This window comes from Polyodon spathula, chromosome 14 (genome assembly GCF_017654505.1).
Source record: "Polyodon spathula isolate WHYD16114869_AA chromosome 14, ASM1765450v1, whole genome shotgun sequence".
NCBI lineage: Eukaryota > Metazoa > Chordata > Actinopteri > Acipenseriformes > Polyodontidae > Polyodon > Polyodon spathula.
In genome coordinates this window covers 7627693-7653129 of record NC_054547.1, presented here as the reverse complement: position 1 = coordinate 7653129, position 25437 = coordinate 7627693, and the positions used below count along the sequence as shown (strand labels likewise).

At 37.8% G+C, this 25437-nt stretch overlaps 1 protein-coding gene across 8 annotated transcripts in view; it reads right to left on the bottom strand.

Annotated features, from left to right (window-relative positions):
* The window catches only part of LOC121326694 (E3 ubiquitin-protein ligase RNF220-like), a 140340-nt gene that overhangs the window by 104200 nt on the left and 10703 nt on the right, over window positions 1-25437 (bottom strand). For all 8 annotated transcript variants that reach the window (XM_041270073.1, XM_041270072.1, XM_041270076.1 and 5 more), the window contains one exon: window positions 15024-15824. In XM_041270073.1, coding sequence (XP_041126007.1) covers window positions 15024-15666 — 643 coding nt within the window. In that variant the 5' untranslated portion in view covers window positions 15667-15824. The remainder of the gene's footprint in view (window positions 1-15023; window positions 15825-25437) is intronic.

Here is a 25437-nt window from a genome sequence, read left to right as displayed (position 1 = left end):
TTTCTTCAAAAATGTTTCACTCTCATCCCCTTTAATGCTTTAACTCCTCACTGGGAGGACGACATGAAATGCATGGAAATCGGGTGCTCAATCGCATACGAATGAGCTTAGATCACATATTGGGTTTTACTGGCTTTTAAGATGTATCAATGCTAGAAAAAAAAGTCACATTTATTTGAATATTGTATGGGTCACATTTACTGAGTTTTAATGCAGGAGTTATTTTTTTATATTCATGAAACTGTTCCAGACTGGCACCCTACAATGATCATTTCTATGAACTGCAGGTTGCAGACTGGCAAAAACAGTTAATGAAGGCCCATTGTTGTGAGCAATCGGAGAGCACTTCTTCCCTGCAAAGCAGAGTCAAAAATAGTCACATTGATAGCAGGAATAGTCATGTAAAGATCCATGGATTGGCGTGTAGGAGAGATTGAAGTTAAGGATAAAAGGGATGCTTGTTTAATCTTTTTTGCATAAACTAAACAGACTACTCTGCGCGTCTAAACTTTCAAACACCCGACACTTTGCAAACTTCTTTTTTTAACAGACTCCCTCTTTCTGCTGTCTATTCCAGCGGGCTGATTAAAATTCAGCAGAGTGACTTTTCCCCTCTTGTGTTTTCCTCTCTCTCTAAAGAGTACTTAATAAAATGTGAGCCTACGAGATCCCACAAAGGGCTGGCACGTCACCGCGGCTTCATTTCCATTAGAGAGGCCTGCGCCGTCAGAAAACCAACTCCAAGGGACTTCATTCTCTCCCATCTCCCTGAAACCCGGCCACACGAGCCTGCTGCAGCACAACGACAGCCTCGCTCAGCACAGCCCCCCACTGCTGCCTGAATCACTGCACTTGAATACTGTGAAAGTGCAGGACACGGCTCTAAGCAGTAACAGCAGGGTGCAGTTAAACTGCATGGGAACTGCAGTTTAGCTACTTGAACTGCGCTATAATTACAAAACTAAGCAACAGAAAATAGCTCACTAATTTATAGGACACTAATAGCACTGTAATGTCAACTGATATAACTGTTGAAAGGGGGTTAAAGTGACTCTTTTTTTTTTTAACGATGCAAAATAACTTTAAAATGCTAGTAAGCCATTATTATTATTATTATTATTATTATTATTATTATTATTATTATTATTATTATTATTATTATTAATCATGTATGTATTTAATTAGATTTGCTAGATAAAGAATGTATAAAAATGAATCTATTATTCCAGTCCATTAACTAATCAGTTTAATAAATAGTGCATCATTTACAGTATATGTGCAGTATATGTAACTAGGTGTAAGTACTATAATTTGTACTCTTTTACTTATGATTTAAAAATCCATCTGTAAAAAAGAGCTATTAAGTACTTCAATAAACCTGAATAATGATCTTTGTATTAATTAAATACATTTTTTGATTGGGAATTAATGAAAGTAAAAAGGGAAATCAATATTAAAAATTAAGAATATTGGGTAATCAGATCACCAACTACTGAAATCAGATTTAAAAAAAACCCATCTTGAACAGAAGGGGAGAGAAGAAAAGAAAATAATAAAAAGCTGAGATTCTGTGGTGAGCTTGCAGTTCGTAATAATCTCTGTAATAACACATGGAAGTGTGTCGTTACAATGCAGAGCCTATGCAGATATCGCATGCTGTTACATCACTGTAATTACCTAATAATTGACACCACTTATAAAAGGGTTATTCATTCCAGATCCCTGCAGGATAACCAACTGGAGATGCCGCTCCTCAGATCCTATTCTGAGCATTACAGCTGGGGAAGTGAGCAAGAGAAGCTGCACTCGAAATCAAAGTCAAGATCTCTTTCTAACCACTACCTTATAGCCCCACTGTGATAGTATTGATAGCCTTAGCGGAGTAGACAATTTCATTTAGGACTAATCAGAGCTGTGGCTCGAGGTCCCACGAAAAAGACCTTAAAATATTTACGCACTTTCCCAGGCTCCTCATCAGCAGTCCAGCAGAGTCCCATCGGTCTTTCCCTTCTGTTCCGATTGCTACTAAATTATTAAAAAGCAGTTCGCTACTATGCTTGCTTAAGTTTTAATTTTAGCAAATTATCAATCGGTGGGGGGGCCTACCAGTGAATCATATGCACGGTGAGATATTTATTTGAGAAGAGGATGTATCATTACATACCGAGTCCTGTGCGCTAATCTACTAAACGCGGCACGGCTTTCATTGTGCAAACAGTCAATAGGCTTCACCCTCGAAGACAGGCGTTTGCTGCTTCGTAAACACCAGCGTTGCTGTTTATTCAAACAAGCAGGGGTCAAATTTCCATTATCTACATATTAACCTCAGCATTCACCCTGGGTGTCTTTCAGCAGGTCTAGCTAGCTCCATTCCTCCAGGTTCCTGAGGTACATGCATCCCACAATAATATATATATATATATATATATATATATATATATATATATATATATATATATATATATATATATATATATGTGTGTGTGTGTGTGTGTGTGTATATAGATATACACCAGTTGCCAAATATCTTACCTTGCTTCACTATCGAAGTGATTTTTATCAGCTTATTTATTGATTATCAGCTTATTTATTGATTTTCCTACCGCTTATTAGCATTGCAACATTATCACTGGTTCCATTGTAACCGGGGGGGGGGGGGGGGGGGGTTACCTTAAATTGGTCATGGTTCCACTTGGGATATACCCTCTTGGTTTTCAATCCTCACTGAAGCCGACCTGTTGTATCACATTGCTAATATAAGGTGCAGACCCAGATAGTGTCCAGCTCACCTTATTTCTCTCTCTTTTGCTAAGTAGCCCTCTTTTTTCAATCGAATTTACAGCAGCTCCCTGGATAATTGTCAAACATGGCTAGCCTGTTGCGCTAACAATAGGTGGAGATTAACAGGTCCTGTCGGTCGCTCTCTAGTACAAATCTTTTTTTGTTCTCTTTAAAAGCTTGACTAATTAGTGCAGGGGGGGTTCTGTGCTATCTGCTCTCATTCAGGCACACCCGGGGGGGCAGGCTTATTCCAGGAGCACAGTCACAAACACGCAGGAAGGCAGCAGAAGGAGACAGCTTTTACGGCTTCCTATGATATTGGTTCTGCAACCGTTAACGCAATGCAATAGATTTTATTCATTGCTTGTGTTACCTTATCTCGCCCTTGCTTTAATGAGGTATAATAAGGAGAACAGTTTGTGGCAACACGGTGCTCCTATTTTATCTGCCAAACGACTGTGCCACTACTGTCTCTCTCTCTCTCTCTCTCTCTCTCTCTCTCTCTCTCTCTCTCTCTCTCTCTCTCTCTCTCCCTGCCTCTCTCTCTCTCTTGCTCTTTTTCTACAAATGAATCATATCTCTCTCCCTACATATGCTAACACCCATGTAATTACCGGGAGTCTTAAATAATACAAGTCCTAAACCTGTCGCTCGGATTACAAGCAAACAAGGCACAGGTCTCGTAACAAGGCAGTCATCATTACAATTAATTTATCGCAAGAGCACCGAGAGAGTAAAGCTGTGAATTAATTCAGAGCACAGCCAGCCCGCTGTGGCTGGAGAAGACAGCCAGGGCCACGGCAGGCAAAAGAACAAACAGGACTGGGGACAGAGACAAGAGATTCCCTTGAATATCCAGTGTCGGAGGGTGGTCTTTGTAATATCCATTAGGGTCTAATGTAGTTTTTCCCTCATTCTATGAGTTGGTTGCCTTGCTCTGGTTAGTTCTTTTTAAATGTGTGTTGTCAGATTGTTGGATTGACTTTTTATCCTCCTTGTTCGTCCTTGGCTGAGCATTACCCACCAGTGTTGCAAAGTTTTGGTTGCACCATTTTCTACAGAGACGTGCCGGAAACTGAATTTGACATGTTGCACAAGTGTACCGACACCTAATAGTATCTTTAAATTCTATGCTGCACTCACTTTCAGTATGCATTTACCTCCAAACGGGAGGATTTTGTATATTGAAAAACTAGAGGCGTCTGTCTCTATATGGGGGTGGGGGGTGGGGGTCCAGGTCAATCCCACTCTGCCCCCACCACCCCCCCCCAACAGCACAGTGCTTGCTCAATTTAGCATCCTCCCTATTGCTGATGCCTCTAATTTATCACCCAGCATTTTGATTGATCTTTTTCTTATAGTCCAGGGCGCCACTGCTGATTTTGCACTAACGGAGCAGGGGCTCAGCTGAATAAAGTATAACACTTTTGTGGCTGGCTAGGAAAGTGGAGGGGACATTTTTTTAAAGGTATTAATCGTGAGCTGAGATTGCTCTGAGTGCTGCAGACAGCCCATTTCACTCATATCAACACCGCGGCGCACGCACACATACATACAAAACCATGCTTACTGTATATGCTTCAGCACTGCAATTGCTACTCGCTTTTTTTTTTGTTTTGCTTTAGCTAGATGCCTTAAGAAGTTGAACACTTTAAGCTTATACGACAGGAACAATCGAATGACAACTGTCATTCATGTCCAAACCCTCGCCAATGGGTGTAAATTCCCCATTTAATTTTTCAACATATTTTTCCACTATAACACTGTATGGTTTGAATTCAAACAGACGTCATAAGGTACCTGTTTGCAGCTCCTAATTAAAAGCGTTTCAATATAAATATATGAATAAGTGTTCACAGTGTCTTGGATTGAAGCATTAATCCAATAGGTTAGAGTGTATTGAGGCATTCAAATTACAGACATTTGTTAAAAATCCTTCTGATAGTGTAAGATGCTAACTCATTTCATCATTAAGCTTTTACTGTTTATAAGAAAATGAATCATAAAATCTGTTCAAATTTTGATAGATTGAGTAACTCCAGGGCTCCATTTCTCTAAGGATATGAGTGAAAGGGGATGGAGAGTCGGGGCGAGGGGGCTATGTGACGAGGTGGCGAATGAGAAGGTAAGGTGATGAAGCATCCCTGGCGACAATGCATCAAGGAAAATGCAATGAATTATTTATAAGGGTATTGACGGACAGGCAGAATTAAAAAAAAAAAAAGGAAAAACGCTAAAAACAAGAGCAACTCAGACATGGCTGCCTTTACTTGGATGTGAACAAGGCAACAATCAGAAGTGAAAGATTACACTGCACCCCACCCAACACACACACACACACACACTAGTAATGTAAGAGACAGAGAAAAGCAGGGCACAGGTTCAAAAAAACTAAAAAGACATTTAGTTGCCCATATAATAAAACTATTTACTTCTTATGCTATAATAAATCTTACATTAAATCTACTGCTTGAACCATCCATTCTTCTCAGATTGAGCACCAAGATCTGGATTTCCCTCCAAGCCGACCACTAGTTATTTTATCAAAGTGCCTACAGTTAGTCTTCATGGTTGTTTGTATGAGGTAATGGGCTGAGAGCACCAGAACTCCTCTCAAGTGTATTTAGGAAACAAAACAGATAACGATTGAGCACTAAAGCCTCTGTGGAAGGCTCCTCACCTGAAGAATATAGATTATCCTAGTTTCAATCATTGCTTATCCCATATTGACGGATTGATCACTTAGCAAACTTTAAAAACTATTTCAGTCTTCGCATGCTACAGTTATCTATCTGCCGATCTGTGTATCCACAATTCATCTGTCTGTCTTTCTGTAGGTCGGTCTCTGTTTTAAATCGAGCCTATTCAGTCTTATCTCTGTGGTTCACATGTGAACACGTGTATCTATTGAGTAGACTGATTCCCTATTGATCTCTTGCATAATTTGCTCTGTCGCTGTAAAACAGTTTGGAAGCCGTGAACACATTTTTAACACTCACTAGGCTGCCCAGCCCTAATTTGTCAGCCTTCGCTAAATGCCACAATTAGCATTTTGCCAGGTTATTGACAGCTTGTCAGTCACTTTTCTGAAGATGGATGATGGACGCCCTCACCAGGATACTAAGTTGAGGCAGCCTGGTCATCACAGATGGTGTATTGACAGAATTATATTAACACAGGGGTACGAGGTGAATTTTTGTATTCGCTAGAGAAGGAGTCACCCCTTGCTGGACAATGACTGCTATTAAAGCCTGATAGTCATTTTAGATCCACCTATTAGCATACCAAGATACACACGCTAAATAAAGAACGTAAATGTGTGTATATATAACAGATACTGTAGATAGATAGATAGATAGATAGATAGATAGATAGATGTTTCAATGTACAGTAAACAGTATGAATACAAAGGAATATGTATAATATATAGGAGAGCTGCATATCAATGCAGAATGATGGATAGGACAGGCTCATCTGATAATCTGATAGACAGATTAGACAGATAAATGGAAGATGCCATATATAAATAATTAATTAGGATAGAAGGATATAGATACAGATACATACATAATAGAGGTGTGGAAGGATGAGGCAATAGATCTGGACATAAAACAGCTTTGAGTTTGTTCCAACTAGATAATACACTTCCTGCCTGACATACTAAGTCCTCTATATTTAAGGGCGTTAATGCTGTATACATACTGTATATATGTACGTTAAAAGTACAGAGTTGATTAATGCAGCCCTCTGTGCAGGTTTGTTAACAGCCTGTTTAAATGAGCTAGCTTGCTGTGTGTGAAGGGCTACAAAAACAAGCTAATGAGGAGCAAGGTGACATGCCCATTGAGGGGAGGCTGGAAAGGGTACGAGTCAGTGGTGATTAGACCATGCACGAGGATCCCAGCTGCCTTTCATTCTCCCACATGCTCTCCCTCTGTCTCGGACTCCCCTGGCTGTCTAGTTCCGAGACCAGACTACCCAGTTAAACACTGCATTCTTTAAAGTGTCTGTCCATTAAAAGCAAAGGGTCAACACTGCTTTGTTCCAAGAGAACTAGGTGCAGCAATGTCTACTCATTGGATAATCAATCACACCAGAATTCAGCGGTCATTATCCAATTAGAGGCAGCTCATTAGCCAGTCAAATTACAAGATTCCTTTAGCTTTTGATGCAATAATAATTTTAAACTGGTTTCTAGGTAAAGACAAACTCAAATTGGGTTCAGTAGCCTCACAATGCAAAGACATCTAGACACAAGGCTATTTGGAAGAGTAAGGCATGATGAAGCTTCATACTGTAAATATAAATCATCCTGGATCCCAGCACCAGTGACACTTTTTAATTACTTTTATTTTATAGCATTCTTATAATTCCATTAAATTAGCGCCGCTTTGATCAGATTTAATAAAAGCGCTCAGATTATAGCGCTGTACTTTGAAGCAAGACGGGTACAATAAGACCATTCCTTCATTTAAATCTCAAAATAATTTTAGTAGTATTTATTAACACCAGTGGGAAACAATTTTCCATAATACTTTTTTATGTCTAGATCTTGTATGTTGTTGTTATTATTATTATTATTATTATTATTGTTATTATTATTATTATTATTATTATTATTAATAATAATAATAAACTTTTCCATCCCTAAATTCAAAATGACCTTGCTAAAACAAGTAGGTATTAAAAAAAACAGTTGATCGAGTATTATAATGTTTTTTTTTTTAAGACCCATTAAAATGCGCAACCACCCAAAGTGTTTTATAAGGCCAGCACGACTTAATTGATAAGATGCAGTGTGTGTGTTTAAAAAACAAAACCACACCACAGTAACAGACTGCTAATTCCCCTTCACCACAACGGACAGCGACTCTGCAGTCAGTCAGTGTGAGCCACATCACTGTCTGTGACCACACACGAGTTCAGTTAACCAGCCAGTCTTCATTCCAAGCATTAACCCCTTTACCTCTGGAATTATCTATTCCAGTGTGTCCTCCTGTATACCTTTGCATCTATCTGCTTCCATCCCATAGCCCAAACAATGTTTAGAACCTCACTTGTATTACAATTTAAAAATAAAGCAATACACATTTATTATTATTATTATTATTATTATTATTATTATTATTATTATTATTATTATTATTATTATTATTATTATTATTTATTTTTTTTTCTCTTAACCAATACAAACTAACATGAGCACACTCAATAGCAGGTTTATAAACAAAGACACATTTGGCTACAGGTGTCGATTTTGTCTTTATTTCTTTCTCTCAGAAGAAGCCTAATTTTTTTTCTCAATAACTGAGGGATTTAAACAAACTTGACTTCAAAGCTATACTGTGTGTGAGTCTAGGGGGTGTCTCAGACAATATTCTTCAAATGATTTGGGCTATATATATATATATATATATATATATATATATATATATATATATATATATATTATATAATAGGATATATATATAATATATATAGTGACAGGACACTAAGCCTCTCAGAAGACTGAAAGAAGCTGATATCATTTGTTTTTCTTTTCCATAATCTTAAAAAGAGTGGTTCAGGATTTACCCCTGTCTGATACCTGTGTTAAGTGTAAAAAAGAAGATATAAGGCAGATCCTCAGAATACTCCCCGGACAACATCTCCTTTTGAAACAGACATTTTTTTTTATTTCTTTTAAAAGAGCAGTAAAAAAATCAATGTCTTTCTGAACAGAGGTCGTAAGGGTGGTTGTTGTGGGAGAAGTGACAGATTTGCCAGCTAAGCCAACCTCCCCCCCACCCCCAAATTCCATACATTTTACTAGTAAGATGCTATATTCGACAAGCTACATAGCACTAAACACCTACAGCAGTACAGTATTTGCACCACAGTATTTAAATCCAGTTGAACTGCTGCTGTACTAGGGAAAAAGTTTGAACAGAACAAAAAGAAACACTGTCAGCTATTTTCTGTCATTTTGTTTTATTGTGGTACAATAACCCTTTCTCATTATTTGAAGTAATTTCCAAATACAGCAATTACCTTCATCTTAAAGTGCTCCCCATTTCTCGCCCTTCGGTAAATGGTGTACTGTGACAAATATCAAAATGACCCCAATTTCACAGAAAGGGTGAACTATTCGGGGGGGTGGGGGGTAGATTTTGCCCACCTACTGCTGTGTATTCTCTGATGTGCTACAAAAATAAATGTCACATTACATAAAAATTTTAAAAAAGTAAAAGGTTCATGTATTTGGTCCCATTCAAATTTTTGCTAATTATTGTAATGGACAAAATGTTTGTAAAATGTTACAAAAATGTTTTACGGTTAATGAATACTCAAGTAAACATTAATGATTGCAATTATCAAATTACCAGTTTAAAAGGTTATTGATTGCTCTCATTAACTCGCTGACTGTTTCCTGATTGCAGCTCACATGCATTTCCTACACTGGGGAAACAGGAATTCATGACACTTAACTGCTTCTCTCTCTAGTAAATGTTCACAATCTAAAACATGTTAACATTCTTATACAGAAAGCCTGTACATCACACACACACACGCACATACACAGTTTTACAAATGGGCCACTTTATTCAAATAATTCAAAAGGTTAGTTAGAAAACAACAGTAGCCCGTCATAATGGAAGGGGAGGAGGGTGCAGACTGGTTAAGTGCCTACTTTAACAGTCTTCTCTAACATTGCCTTTTCCCCCCTGAAAGGATTTTTTTTTACAATCATATAAAAGTGCTGGTTGTAGTGATCTCTAGCTGCTGCACAACAGCAGTGTCTGGGTCCCCTTAGTTTTCTGTCGTCCAACAGCTGCACTTCATTTGAGTGGGGAGGCAGTACTTTTCACAGTCTCCTTCCTCACACCTTGTCAGTGTTACAAATGACACACCACTAAAGGACAATTGTCCAGGTCATATCTCTTTCACATCTCTGTGTCTGTACAACAAACAAGGACCCCCTTTTGCTACCACTAACAAAAAACTATTATATATACATACACACACTGTATATAAAATTATAATAAAATAATAAGTAGTAAATAAATAAATGTATTTTGAGTTCTTATATGTGACACTCCCTCAACTTTACCAATAATTATAGTAAAAATGATGTATTATTGTATTTGTTTAAACACCAGACAGACAGAAATTATTATTATTATTATTATTATTATTATTATTATTATTATTATTATTATAATAAACAAACAAACAACTTTATCCTGCTTTTCAGTATTTCAATTATAATTAAAAACATGTATTGTGCCTTAATGTGTTTCAAACAAAGATATAGAAAAAATATAATCAAAGAAAGACAGATAGGGATTGCTGTCTGGTGGAGATATCAGCTTAAAATGATAGATGGGATCAATAGATGAACTGACAGATAGATTAGATAGATAAATAGAAGATAAATAATGAATTAGCTTTGAAAGATATAGATTGGTTGAAAAACACAGATAAAATAGATGGCCACACTTTATAATAGGTGTCAGCAATGAAAATGTACTGTTCGCTCGAAATAACATGATTTCCTTTTAAAAGAGTATGGTTTTGTTGTGTTGTACTTTTTAAAAGTTGAACGCTGCTTAAAATACATATATAGCCAAGTACTGTATGCTGCATTTGGTGGCCATTTTATCCTGCATTTTAATACTTTTTGTAAGAATAAAATATGGCTTCTGTAATTTTAATAAATTAAGGCTTTAATGAGGTAGCCTGTCTCTGAACGCAGTAAAAGCAGCTAATTTGTTATTTTGGAAAAGTGCACCAAAGAGAAAAGGACTGCTTGGAAGATATCAGAGTGCACAACCCCCAGGACCTGTTAGCAAGCAGTTCATTTACAAATCTCAGCTCTGCAGCTTTGGAGGAAGCAGTCTATCAACACATCTACATTAGGCAGACTCTCTGGAGAAATACAGCACAGAGTTTGGTCAGTTCTATTTGGATACTTAAAGATACAGTGTGGTATTAATTTACTGAACTCCCTGTCCTACTTACTCAAAACACACAAAAAAAGAAACATGGCAGGGCTCTGCACTAACTCCTCCCTGTCTGCTCTGACTGGCAAAGGAGCAGAATTAAATAAGTACATTTAAACTATCTAGCAATCTATCTATCTATTGATCTGTCTGTCTGTCTGTTTAATTTTCCCTTTACACTGACCACCACCTGGCTTCAGGACTTTACTGGATTCTACAATTCATTCCAATAACCAAGCTTTCAACCAAACCCTATCCAATCCAAGTACCCAATCCAACAAATCCAGACAGGAAGCATTAATTCATGATCTGCACGGCAGCACAACAACAGCGTTTTTAACACATTCATGGAAACTGAAGCTGAACATCAGCCTAACACTGCACTGGAAATGTACTGAAGCTGAACATCAGCCTAACACTGCACTGGGAATGTAAAACATCTTACAGTGGCATCTGCTGCATTACAAGCCTGTGCTTTTAGACCAGACCATTTGAGGTAAAGTTATTTCATTTTTGATAGGGTCCAAAACAACAGTAGGCAAACAGAAGACGAAGGATCCATGGAAAGAAGTACAAAACTAGGAAGGCATTCAAGAATTGTCAAGTTGAGGAGCCTCCTGCAAAAGACAGTATTACATGCGTACGTATGAGTGGCCAATACACAGCACCACCCACGAGGGGGGGGGGGGGGGTGGGGGTGCATCCAGGAATTTTGTTCCAGGCCCAGGCATTCCGAGCCTGAAAATCCCTATGAGAGGCACTGCCGATACATTAGAAATACAAATAAGAATTTTACAAATAGGCAAATATAGTATTGGGGTAACAGAGAAAGACAGTGAGAGAGAGGAGATAGACCGAGAGAGAGAGAGAGAGAGAGAGAGAGAGAGAGAGAGAGAGAGAGAGAGAGAGAGAGAGAGAGACTCTATAGGACAAGCCTTTTAACATCTGGTTATGCATTGCCAAACACCCAGCAGTAACCTAATTATTAGAACACTCTTACTTAACTTAACCCCATCACCAGACCGTGAAGATGGGGGGCGGGGGGGGGAGGGTCTTGTGGGATCAACATCTTTTAACTGTGAGGAGGCTGTTTTGGTTTTTAACTTGTGCGTTTACCTTCCGTGCCAGGTTCTGTACCGATTAATGATAGAATGTATTCATTATGGGGGATTGAAAAGGGGCAGTGTAGTGCATCAGGAACAGACTGCAGGAGGAATAATAGATCATACTAAAAGGGCTAAAGCCCTGAGTCAAAGTCACACTGTTACAGGTTACTGTTATTTTCTTTGGGAGGGTAAGTTTTTTATGGCTCATTTTTGTTTGTTATTGAACGATGTCGATTGGCTGGGTCCCTGGCAGGTCCCTGGCCCTACAGGGAATAATCTGCCAGGCTCCCAGTCCCCCATAAATCACACAGAATTTATGAAGACAGCCTGAAACGGCTTGCAGGTTGGTCACAGCAGGAAGGAAGCCCTCGTGTTCATGTTTTGTTGTTTTAAGGATTTTTTTTATTTTTTATTTCAGCTGCACAGGAAGGAAGCTGGGGTCTGCATTTCAGCTCAAAGACTACTGATTACTCATCCTCTCCTTTTCATTTCATTTATCTCTCCTTTTATCTGCTCCCCTCTCCCTGACACCATGGCACCTGATTATTATTTTTTTTTGTTTTACTCAATTCCATCCCCACTCTTCATTCAAACTAAAAACAATAAGAGATCATGTTCGTATGTCCGAAAATATCTGACGCTTGCATTGACCTGTCCGCTCCAGAAAAACTCTTCATTTCCGATGATATTTGGAAAACTCCAACCACCCACCAACACATACAGAAACACTGTGAGAGTCTGACACACATTTTTACACACAGTATACCTGTTAATAAGTGAACCTCAGGCTCTCTCTCTTTCTCCGAGTTATACAATATGTGTATAAATCAGCATGTATTAACATACATGTTTTGCTGTAATAAACTAAAGAAATACATTAGAAAAAAATGCACAGGGCATTAAAATAAGTCTTAATATCAACATAACCATGTAAACAAGAGATATTCTGAAATAGTCTCTAACCACTTTGTAGGTGTTTTCATTGTTTCCAATGAAAGTGAGGTCTTGAAGGTCACAGTATGAGTCGTATCCAACACATCACCAAACCCTATGTATCTCAAGTCTGCAGACAGGGGCCACTTTCAGAGAATGAGAGCCAGGGAGCTGTGTGGTCCAGTGGTTAGAGAAATGGGTTTGTAACTAGGAGGTACCCAGTTAAAATCCCAGCTCAGCCACTGACTCATTGTGTGACCACAAGCAAGTCATTAACCTCCTTGTGCTCCATCTTTTGAGTGAGACGTCCTTGTGAGACATTCAAGTGACTCTGCAGCTGATGCATAGTTCACACACCCTAGTCTCATATCTTGTAAAGCCCTTTGTGTTGGTGGTCCACTATGAAAGGGGCTATACAAAAATAAAGATTATTATTGCTATTATCTGGGTAGCTTTGTCACTTTGTTTTACCTTAAACAGCTTTCCAGCTTTTTATGTGCTCTTCTGGTTATTTGCATTGTTAAGCTACATGGTAGACAGTATTACTAGATGGACATCTCAGGGTAATTTAGTGATTGCAAACATCAGCATTAAAAATAAATAACTTTGACCCTTTTTATAAAAAAAAAAATTAAAAAATGATATAGTTATAATATATGATATAGTTTCAAAATTACACAACATCCACCTCAGCAAATATTATTTTATAAATAGTATTTTAACAGATGGTATCTGAGAAAAAAACAGTAAATAAATATAAAATAGTTTTCCTCCAGTAACTTTGTCAGTGAATTCATTTTTTTCATACCTCTAAGAAAGGACACAGTGTTCCTCTCATGACTGTCTCCAGTAAGGTAGTCACTCAAGGGGAACCAAATTTAAGTCCCTTATATAAAAGTGCTAGGAGTTCAATTGCATTAGGGCCCATAGTGGGCCTGGGGCTTAATCTAATTAGATACAGGAAAAAAAAAAAAAAAACTCAAGCCTTTAAAATCTGGTTTTCCCAGCGGATCCAGGTTTTCCACTTGTACAGTTACATTGGAAAGGTGAAGCAAGAATTCAGGGAAACTTCCCTATTCCCCACTCCTAATCCCAGGACAAGTGTAACAGTAAAAGGTAGTAGACCTGAGCTAGCGGAGCTGCTCCTTTAGTTCAACAGCAGGGGGCTCTTTCAAGAATTGGGAGCCGCACTGCTGGAACCACAAATTGCTGGGCCCAAACTCAGCAGTCTAATCACATTTCTCATCACAATTTCCCAGCGAAGGTAATGCTATTATTCAGCATTTTGGTTTAAAAGTCTAGCAGCGAAATTGCTTGTTTTATTGCTTTAACCTCCTTCCCCTTTTTCTTCTCCGCAGCAGTGGTAAAGAGATGCCCGTTAGCGGACTGTTGAAATCTCATTTCATCCACACTGGTGTATACTGTCAAAACTATCAGCAGTACTGCTCACATCATGTAAAAAAAAGTAAATAGTGATGCGTATTTTTATACAGAGTAATAAATGCATGGAATAGTTCCTATGAAACTAGATCCCATTAGTAGAGGTAAATGGTCTGCTAACAAGTGACAAGCCTTGATGGACCGAACAGATTTTTTCATTCACAAACTTTTCTTATGTTCTTATGTGAGTTCTACCTTTTTCAAGGCTAAACATGTTAAAAACATAACTAAGCTTACTTGCTTTATAAGCGTGAGCTCAAACAGACAATATAAAAAAAATATGAAAAATTGAAGCCTTAAGTTCAAGAACATGTCATTGTAAAGTGGCTAAAATGGTAAGAATAGACTTTTTGTAAAATTAGGCAAACCCTTTCCAGCAGAGTTCACGGTAGCACATGAGAGAAAGAACCTGCTTTTCAGACACACAGATTTTTCTCTGTTAAAAAAACCTGGGACTTACACTGATGGCTTCAGTTGTGTTGGCTTGTATATGAAAATAAACATTGGTGGTAAGTGGAAGGGAAATACAGTGACGTTCTCGTGCAGATGGGCATGATTTTCTTTCGTTTTTGCACAAAAGCTTTTCAAACAATACAGGAGGTGTATGTTTTTAACATGTTTAGCCTTGAAAAATCCTAGGTAGAACTCACATAAGAACATAAGAAAAGTTTGTGAACGAAAAAATCTGTTCGGTCCATCAAGGCTTGTCACTTGTTAGCAGACCATAAATGGAAGATGGAAGAGCACACAAAAATAAACAAAGATAATAAACGGTACTCACAGCGCTCGTGGCGGTCCTCAGGGCTGGAGGAGGTATCACGGTCGGAGAGGAGGCCAGAGACCACAAACAGCTTCTTCCCAGCGTCCTCAGTGGCCTTGAGGGACCCGGGGGAGCTGGAAGAGATCTGGGCACCCCCGTAGTCATACTCCTTGCCATCAGAGTCAGAGTAGCGCAGGTGGGGGGAAGCGTCAGCCTCCAGGCAGCCTTTGAGGCGTTTGGCGGGGGTGAAAGCAGACTGATAGCCACTGCCATCACGGTCGTCTGGCACAGAGGCGAAGGGCCGAAAGGCGCCCACACCACTGTGGTTGAGCATGCTAATGGGGGAGCAGTCCAGGTTCGGGGGTGCAAACTGATGGTGGAGGTGGAGAAGGGAGGGAGGGAAGTCTCGGCTGGGGAAGCCCCCTGGCACTGCTCCTTGTCGGTGATACATGGAGGCGAAGGTGTAGGAGCCGTTGGTGAAAGGAATGTGTACCTCCTTGTCCATGGAGACCGGGACACCGAAGGGGCGTGGTTGCTGGCAGGGGATGGAAGCGTCGCGGCTGGCTTCGGCAGTGGAGGCCAGCACCATCAGTGCAGGCGAGGCCAGGGGGTTGGGGAGGTAGGAGGAGCTCTCCATCTTAAAGGCGGCCCTGTGCAAGTCCATCTGGAGTCTTCTCGGCTTACTCACGGGAGAAATTGGGCCCAGCGAGAGGGCTGGTTGGTGGCAGTGGGGAAAGGGGGTCAGGGGAGAAGCGGTCAGCAATTCGAGTTGTTTAGACAAAGAGGGCTGTCACTGCAAGGTCTTTCTTGTTAGGTCACCACCTGGAAAGAACAAGAACAAATCTAGGTAAATCTACTGAAAGAAAGCATGCCGAAGGGTTTTTTTTTTTTTAAGATCCTTTTAAAATTAGGTGAACACTAACAGAACTCCTGGCTCCCAGTTCCCAGCTGTAACAAACCACAAGTGCACCAACTGCAGATAAGATCCCAATGCAGTTCTCAGGTGGATAATGTACCTGTTGTTCCATCTGACAAATCTCTTTCCACATGCGTCGATTTCATGAACTTAATGGGATTCCCCTAAGGATCTGATGAAGATTTAATATCTGATCATCATCACATTATATGATTAAGAGAACTGAATGCATTAACTCCTTCCCTTCCAATTTCCCAGGTACCAGATGCTTACAGCTGCGCATCAGAAGTACCTCAGTGAGTCATATTACTGTAATGTACTTAGTAAAAAATAAGAACATGAATAGCAAAATAATAAATACAAATACACACACACACACACACACACACACACACGTACAGTTTTAGTCAAAAGTTTAAATACCCCAATGGAAATTGATCATTTCTAGAAATTTCTCGAAAACAAAGAATTTTAGGAAAAATCTTTTGTAGCAAAAGTTTTGCTTTCGTGGATGAGGAAAAAAGGAAAAAAGAAATAATTTATTTCAACTTTTTTTTTTTGCAAAACTCCAAAAATGATTCAAAAGTATTCATAACCTTTGATGCTATGACAGTACTTTCTAGATGTGTTAGAAATTTCAATATGACAATGCAGAATCTAATTCTAGAAAAGTCTGGGAAATGCTGTATTATAGGCGAACATTCTTAGAGAATAAAATGGTTAGGCATAGGATGATTTCTGTCATTACCAACAAGTCAATATGGGGAGAAGTAAAGAGCTATCTGAAGGCCTTAGGCAGAAAACTGTTTATTGTCTTAAAGCTGGAGAAGGATACAAGAAGATTGCCAAGCATTTGAGTATCCCAATTTCCACTATTGTTTCTATTATCAAGAAGTACATGACTCATGATACTGTCACAACACTCCCTTGGTCTGGAAGAAAGAAGGTTCTTTCACCAAGAACAAGTAGGAGAACTGTGAGGAAGGTTAATAACAGTCCAAGATTGAATGTCAAAGATATTGAAAGTGAACTGGCTTAAGTGGGACTGGGGTTTCCATTTCAACCATAGGTCGAGTATAATATGGTCTCAATGGTCACAGGCCACGGAAAAAGCCACTTAGGAAAACGTCACAAGGGCAATCGTTTAAAGTTTGCACAACAGCATTTGAATGATGGACATGAGTTCTGGTCAAAGGTTTTGTGGAGTGATGAAACAAACAATTGAATTATTTGGTCACGCTGATAGTCTGGAGAAGTCTGGTGAGGCGTACAAAGAAAAGAACACCATACCTACTGTGAAGCATGGTGGTGGTAATATCCTTCTATGGGGCTGCTTTTCTTCTAAGGGCACAGGAAATTTAGTTCCAATGCATGGTAAAATTGATTCCATAAAATACTAAAAGATATTGGCTAATCATCCGAAACCCTTCGATACAAAACTTGGTTTAAAGCACAACTGGACGTTCCAACATGACAATGATCCAAAGCACACATAAGAATCTACTTCAGAATGGTTAAAGAAGAATAAAATGAAGGTTCTGCATGGCCGAGTCAGTCCTGATCTAACTCCGATTGAGAATCTTTGATATGAGTTGAAGAAGGCTGTGCACAAGAGAAGTCCTCAGAATTTTAATGAACTGGAACAATTTTACGTTGACGAATGGTCAAAAATCACTAAAGAATCATGCCAAAAGCTCATTGACACATATCCTAATCATTTAAAATAGGTTATTATTGCTGAAAATTGCTATTAACTTCATTTTCCTTGTGGTATAAATACTTTTGAATTAGCATTTTTGGAGTTTTGCAAAAAAAATAATAAAAAATGCTGAAATAAATAATTGTACACATCTATTTCTTGTAACTTTTTTCCTCATCCACAAAAGCAACACTTTTGCCAAAACATATTTTTCCTATAATTATTTGTTTTCGAGAAATTTCTAGAAATTATACATTTCCATAGGGGTATGTAAACTTTTGACTATAACTGTATATATAAATGTACTATAATTAAAGCAGTACAGTGGGTGCCTCAGTCTCTGAAAAGGGTGTGCAGTTTATTCTGATACACAGGCTAATGTGACAGGGGGTGGGTGTCTCCACAACTGATGAACTGTCAACAGCACACAAGTGGAAGAAGAACACTAACATTATAGAGGACCTTTCTATCGACACACTTGTATTCTGGGAGCTATGGAGCTGTGCTCTGGAGAAGATTTTTTTTATCTGAGATGCACACTGTCAACATACTTTTTTTTAATACTTGTGGGGGGAATGACCAATACTTGTACTGTATTATATCATTATAAAAAAGTATTGCTTGTATTGTCTATGTTTAAATTAAGCATGCAAACTCACAAAATAATGTGTACAGCATGTGCATGAAATTGCCTAGAGTACGCTGTTTGCCTTACTTTACTTTACAGCTTGATTGAGAGCTAAAAACTATAAATGAAACCTAAAAATAATATGTTTAGCTTGGGATCCTCGAGACCATGACACTCATATTAGCCCTCCTCACAAACAACAAGCAAGCTCCTTCAACAGAAAATATTTCCCCTGTTAGAAACTGTGTAAAAAGCAATTTAATTACACATTGCATAAAGAGTAGCACACTCATCTTTTCCCTTTTTCATAAGCCACACATGGACTGTCACCACCCTCCCAACAATATGCAGCTTATGTAATGTCATTTTGATTGATAACACACATTGGCTCTGAGCTGCTTGTTTTTTAATGTTAAAAGTCCAATAACATTTTGACATTAAAATATATATATATAGTAACGTAGCCTCTCTGTGGTCAGCTTATTGCCCTTTAAAACATACACCAAGACACAAGAATTGCACGGTGAAGCCTAACTGCACTTGAAACAATCCCTAATTATCAGACTGAACAGCTAAGCCGTTTACCAGTGACAAACACTTCTCATGTACAGGTGTAACTTTACACAATACCTTTCTTCCTAACACAGCACATCTCTTTATAAGTCAGCTCCCTAGTGATCTCTCTTTTTTAATGGAGCTGGAATGGCTGTTCCCAATTGACACCAATTATCTCATTTGGGAATGGCCACATTCTCACATGTTTTTGGCAGGGACAGGAATTAACTCCATCCCTGCCAACCACCACCAAAACACAAACAACACCCAGACTTTATTTACACACAGAGCTCTTGCTCTTCCACTGTGTGTGTGTGTGTGTGTGTGTGTGTGTGTGTGTGTGTGTGTATATATATATATATATATATATATATATATATATCTGACATATTTGTTTCCTCTTGCAAAAGAAAACAAATAAGACAGGTGCTGCTGCAAGGCAAGGCAATACAGTAATAAGTGCCCAGATATTTCAATTTTATTATCATTACCATCAACACAGCAAGTCAATGTGAAACTGACAATCCAATAAAATGTCACACGATATCCCCTTATGGTTGCTGAAAACCTTAAGTACGCTGAGTGTTCTACAGATGTGGTAATCATTTCTTCCCCCTTCAAAGGCTATGCCCAGCTCTGTATCAACAAGCACAAATCTTTTGCACTACAGCGATCGAAAATAGCTGTGCATCTGCCTGGTAGGAGACTTGATGAGCACTGACAGGCATGTTGTTTTGTTTTATGTCAGATCCCTGAGCCAGCTGAGGTTTGCCTGACGTTATAATACAAAAGACAATCACTTCTCATCAAACAGTTGGTCTTATTGTATAACATTTTTTCTTAAGGTTTTCCTGAATTCTGAAGAAGATAAATGCTCCGTTTCATCTGCAGATACTAGACATCTGATCACATAATATATAGAGAAAGGGAACCAATGTATTTGAAACCATATTCAACACATCTTTCTATCTTTTTTTAGGAACCACGGAGGAAGGAATAATAAACATTTGTTGACAGCTTGCCATTATTTTAGATCAGATTTCTTAGCACACTGTCAAGAGATATTAGTCACCCAAAGTTTCTAAAATGTATTGCTATTATCCACACTACATATTTTGGTAAATCCCAAAGATCAAAGTGTTCATCTCCACATTAACAAATTATCGATTTAAAAAATTGCTTTGGCAATAAATCCTACAAAAGCTTTAAAAATAGGACAGTTAAAAGTTTGTGGAAATGTTATATTAAAATTAAAAAAACAGTTGTCAGTGGGGGGGGGGGGGGGTTGGGTTGTTTGTCTTAGGGCAAAAATAATGCGCATCCAAAATGTAAGAGCAGTGCCCCCCCCAATGGTGTGTAACATGTCAGTATGTAAAGAATATGTCAGTGCTCCTGTACCTTTTATTGCCTGTCAGTAAATTTACTCATTGTTGACAACCATGAAGGAGGGGTTAAGTGCCCCCCTTACATTTTATTAGAGAAACAGGCCAGACAGTGTTATTTGATCCCCCCTAAACACACACACAGACATTTCGACAAACACAATCTTAAAGACAAGGGCTGCCCTTTTAGCTTTTAGTCTGCAAACGACACTTGTTTTGGGCCTTTTTTTTTTTTTTTTTGTGAATTTATCACTAAATAATAATAACGATAAATATGTGAGTCAGGCTGCCTGACTACTTAATGTACATGTACACAGCTGTGTGGCTGTTTCCAATTCAGCCGTCAATATGCACTTTATTTCCAATTATAAAGGCTGCTGTAATAGCCCCCTTAGCAAATGATAGCCTGTCCCTTTTATTAAAAACAACTTGACCCCACAGAGAATTCCTTCACACACAGACAAAAAAAAAGTTGCAAGGCCTTTAAAGCATTCAGTTGTTACCACCTTAACCTCTGGTACTTCCAAAATCCGGTGATGGGAATTCTCTGTTTGCAATTCTAAAGCAGTGTAACTAATGTCATTAACCTATAAAACATGATGCAGTTCATGCACAAGGCTTTGTAGATTGATGTTATTTTATTGTTGCTGCTTTTTTAGATACCAAATCAATGTATGTACCAATCGTTACTACATCAGACACCAAATCCACAGCTGCTTGCCTTAGGGGCAGACCTAGGCATAGCTGAAAAACGCCTAGAAATACAGTAATCATCCCTTGCAAGTACAGCCGCGGTACACATACAGTACAAGACTACAATTTCAAGACTACAACCTTCAGATTTCCGAGGGAATTAATTTCAGGTGCTCCTCGACGATGAATGAAATCTGTTACCAAATGTACAATTTTCTATTATTTTGCAGCCGCACATGAAAAAGCCAAATATGCACAGCTGGGATTTTGTGATTCATTGGCAGGCATTGTAAAATACAGGGAAAAAAAATCCTGCAGAGACTTAATGAATCAGACTGGACGTATATGCCACATATATGTTGAACACGTTTATTATACTGTATATGTTTCATATAAAAACATGCATGTATATTGAAAAGAGAACTGATTCATGTAAGTTCTATATCTATGATATTACTGTTATATAACATATTTAGTTTTTCCACACTCATTTTACATTATTTTGCCAACCAGATGTTAATATAGGTGGCAGTAAAAATGTTCAGGTCAGTTTAATCCTGTATCTGTAATTTAAAACATTAAATGGGGTAAATCCTCAGAAATATAATAAGGATCTTTTTAAAAATAATTACATTTTAAACGAAAAAAATTTTAAATATAAAATTATATTATATATATATATAATATATAGATATTATATATTATATATATATATATCTATCTATTATAATATATATATATATTATAAATTTTTCTACCCTTTTAAACTGTAACACATTGAGGTTGCAGCTGTTTTTCTTTACATTTTGTCCCATCTCTGTACCAAAGTATGCTACCATATACTGTAACATGGTTAATCCTGGCATGAATGAAGTATATATTAAGATCTGTAAAAGCTGTGTGTAAATCTGTATTACAGTAGAACCCAATGGCTTTTCCCATTACTGGCTTTGAAATCTGTTCTAACATCAATCTAACAAACGTAACTTTGTTACTGGCTTGCAGTCATCAAAGCCCATCTCCAACTTCACTTTACTGCAGACTATGTGCCTTGGAAGATCATTTTCCGAGAAAAAAGGCAAAGTAAAATTCCACTCTTTATTTCTACAGGCTTGTAGCCTGCATTCCCGGCGTTGGGAAAGCGGTTTCCCTAGATTGCAAACCACACTGGCAAGGAGGCTCTTCTGGCTAACCACTGGGTCTTTTAATAAAAGATAATAAGCACAATAAGAGAAGCAGGCTGCCCTTCAGCTGTTCACAACAACTTGTTGGCCTGCTAGACTTATAAAACACCACAGACCACTTCAGCTTCCGAGGCTGTCTGCTAATTATGGTAAAACATCCCTCCCATATTCTGCCACTGCCACTGTCACTTGGAGTGATTCGCCTTCCTGTAAACATTCGGAGCACACAAATTCACTTGCTTGCTGAGTTTTAAAAAAGATTTAAAAGAAATCCTGTCTTTTCCTCCCACTGTTTGCACATGGAAATGAGGAATTGTGAACTGTTTTACTTATTTAGTTTGAAGCAGTGCTGGTTTTATTTTAGTACAGTAATTGATCCAGGGATTGGAAGAAAAGCAAGAAAAGCCATGTTGTCTTGTATTTATTTACTGGTAATGTGAGCTGCTAAGAATGCATCACTTTATGAGCTAGTAAATATTACACATATGTTCACACACACTGAAATTCTACATATTTTAATTATGTTTGCTTTCAATTCTTCTTTTTTTCAGGTAACTTCAGGTAATATTTATTTTTGTATCTTTCCTTGGCAGTAAATCTATATTTGCATGTCCCGTTGTTGCTTTCTGTTTCCCTGAAAAGGGCACCCTTTTCATACTGAGCTATCAATAACCTGATAGATTACCAGGAGGCATTATAGCTGACTGATAGATAAGGGCATGACTACTCGTATCAATCGCTCCGCCTATGCTGTCCCTGCTTGCGGTTAATCAGGAAAAAATATGACATGAGCTTCCTATTATTTAAAAATCTACCAAAACGTTTCTACCCAGCTAAAAATCTGTAGGATTACGAGCCTGTTCCAAATGTTTTGCCAATTCACAGTAAAACATTTTTTTTTTTTTAAATAATCTCTTTTTACAATGAATGTAATTTTATATTTCTTATTTTTATATACTGCTGCAGCTTGCCAACATGATGCATAAAAAATAATTGATTACCCTTTAATAGTAAGTGTATTAGTTAATTAATATTTAAATTGATATATACATTAACTTATAAATAAACTGTCATAGTGGAAAATGCTATTGTGAAAAATGTATATATATTTTGGATATTTTATTAACAAAAGTGAATTGGCATTTTAGCTGGCTACTGGAGCTGGTTTCATTTCTTAATATATTTTAACCAACCTGCATAAATTATATTAATTTATTAAATCTTTCTATAAGAAGGGCCTCACTTAAATTAAACATCTTTCTCCCAGGGGCATATTGTCAGCACTCACATTGCAAAAGTCAGAAAACATCTGTTTAACAATGAATAGCATTGAGCAGCACCCAGATCTTAGGAGAATACAGCATGTACACCAGTTAAAGAGACTGAAAATCATCATTTAAAATCATCTATTTATATGAGTTGGACTATTTAGATTTAGCAATCAATTTAATAATCCATTTAGTAATCAAGGATGTGTTTTCCCAATTCCTAACAGCAATCCCTATTTTGAACAGGGAGAAAGCTGGTGGATCCAAGCTTGTTATCTGCCAGATTTCCATTGAAAACAAGATATCGTGTATATATATATATATATATATATATATATATATGTGTGTGTGTGTGTGTGTGTGTGTGTGTGTGTGTGTGTGTGTGTGTGTGTGTGTGTGTGTGTGTATATATATATATATATATATATATATATATATATATATATATATATATATATATATATATAATATATAGATATAAAATGATATACACAGAGAGTAAAATGACATAGACCGAAGTTCAAACTGTCTCATTTCAATTGCATGCATTTAATATAATGTGTTTATTCTATTCTTACTTTTTTTTAATTTTTGAAATTATTTCAACAGATGGTAAAATCACATCAAGAGTCAATATCCCTAACCCTAACCCGTGAAACACATCCAGTCAAAGTGCAACAAAGCTTTTTACAGTTTAAAAAGCAATCACAACTACACAAAGAAGTCATGCAGGTTGATCTTAAACATTATGCAGCACGAAGGGCCTGGCTTTAATGCGCTCTGCCAAAATATGCTTTTGACAAGGTGCTTGAACAAAAAAAAAAAAGATAATTTGCCTGACTGATTTCTGCTCTGGGTAAAGCAGATGCCCTCACATCCCATTCCTTCCAATGTGGAACTGCTATTTGCGTCTGCCGGAGCAAGACAGGTTTTCAAGCATTTGAAACACTAGCACGGTTATAGGCGATACAAAGCTGACTGCAGCAATCGCATTGATCAAGGATAACACTGATGTACAAGATTATTTTTTTTTGTTTTCCCCTGCAGCTGTAACTGCTGTCACATTACTTTTCTCTAATCTGAATGCCACTGCTTCATATCAGCAAAGTTGTGTTTCTTTTTAATTACATTTGCTTTCCACCATCTGCATGACAAATCTGATTTAAGTGAAGTGTTTATTAGCAGGTCACAATATTAGGACACCAGTGTTAACGAGTGTTGTTTTTCAAAGTTCTCTTTAGATGCCCCATTAGTTGCAGTTTTTTTTATAGATCAAGGGCCATCAAACCTTAGTAATTATGAAAATCTATTCTTAATATACTCTCAGTGTCAAACTATCACCTAGGTTTATGTACCAGATCCTAAATAAGGCAAGTCACTCAACTAAAACATATATTTTATAGCTGCCTATTATTCCTGGCTTAAGGTGGTCGTTGTTTGAAGGGGCTGTTTTGAGTTTTTTTTTTTTTTTTCCCCACCACCTCCCTTTCTGATAAATTCCCAAATTGTTCTCCAAAAAGGACTGAGTGTTTCATTCTGCCTGCTTGCTTTCTGATTTTTAATTCCACACTGTGCACAAATCCAGATTAAAATAACTCTGGCTATTGATCCAGGCACTGGAATTGACATTAATTTTAGTTCACTTCTCACTTTGCAAAGAGATCAATAGGAAGCAATAACAGCTGACATCGCTTCTGAAAGGGATAGAAAAGAAGGATTCAGGATAAAAATCGAAACACCACCAAATAAATCATCTGTTACTTTTCTCTCCCCTGTTTTCTTTATTTCTATCTATCTCACCACATCAGCCAACTTGAAACCAAATTGTTAGTGTCTGTTATTGCACTAAATATATAGATGGGGAATCAATCCTGGAAAAATACATTGTAGTTAAGAAACTGTGTGATAAAGCAGGGCATTTGGTGTACACATAGATAATGGTGACAATGATAAATACCCAAAGGAGGAAAGATGAGCACAACAGCTGGACATAAACCACAAATTCTACTTGTAAATAAATCAGAATGCTTCCCTGATTTCAAGAATCAGGTCCTGAAATATTTCTGTCTCCCTCCCATGGGTTATCTGTAAAGCAAACTCAATCTGTATC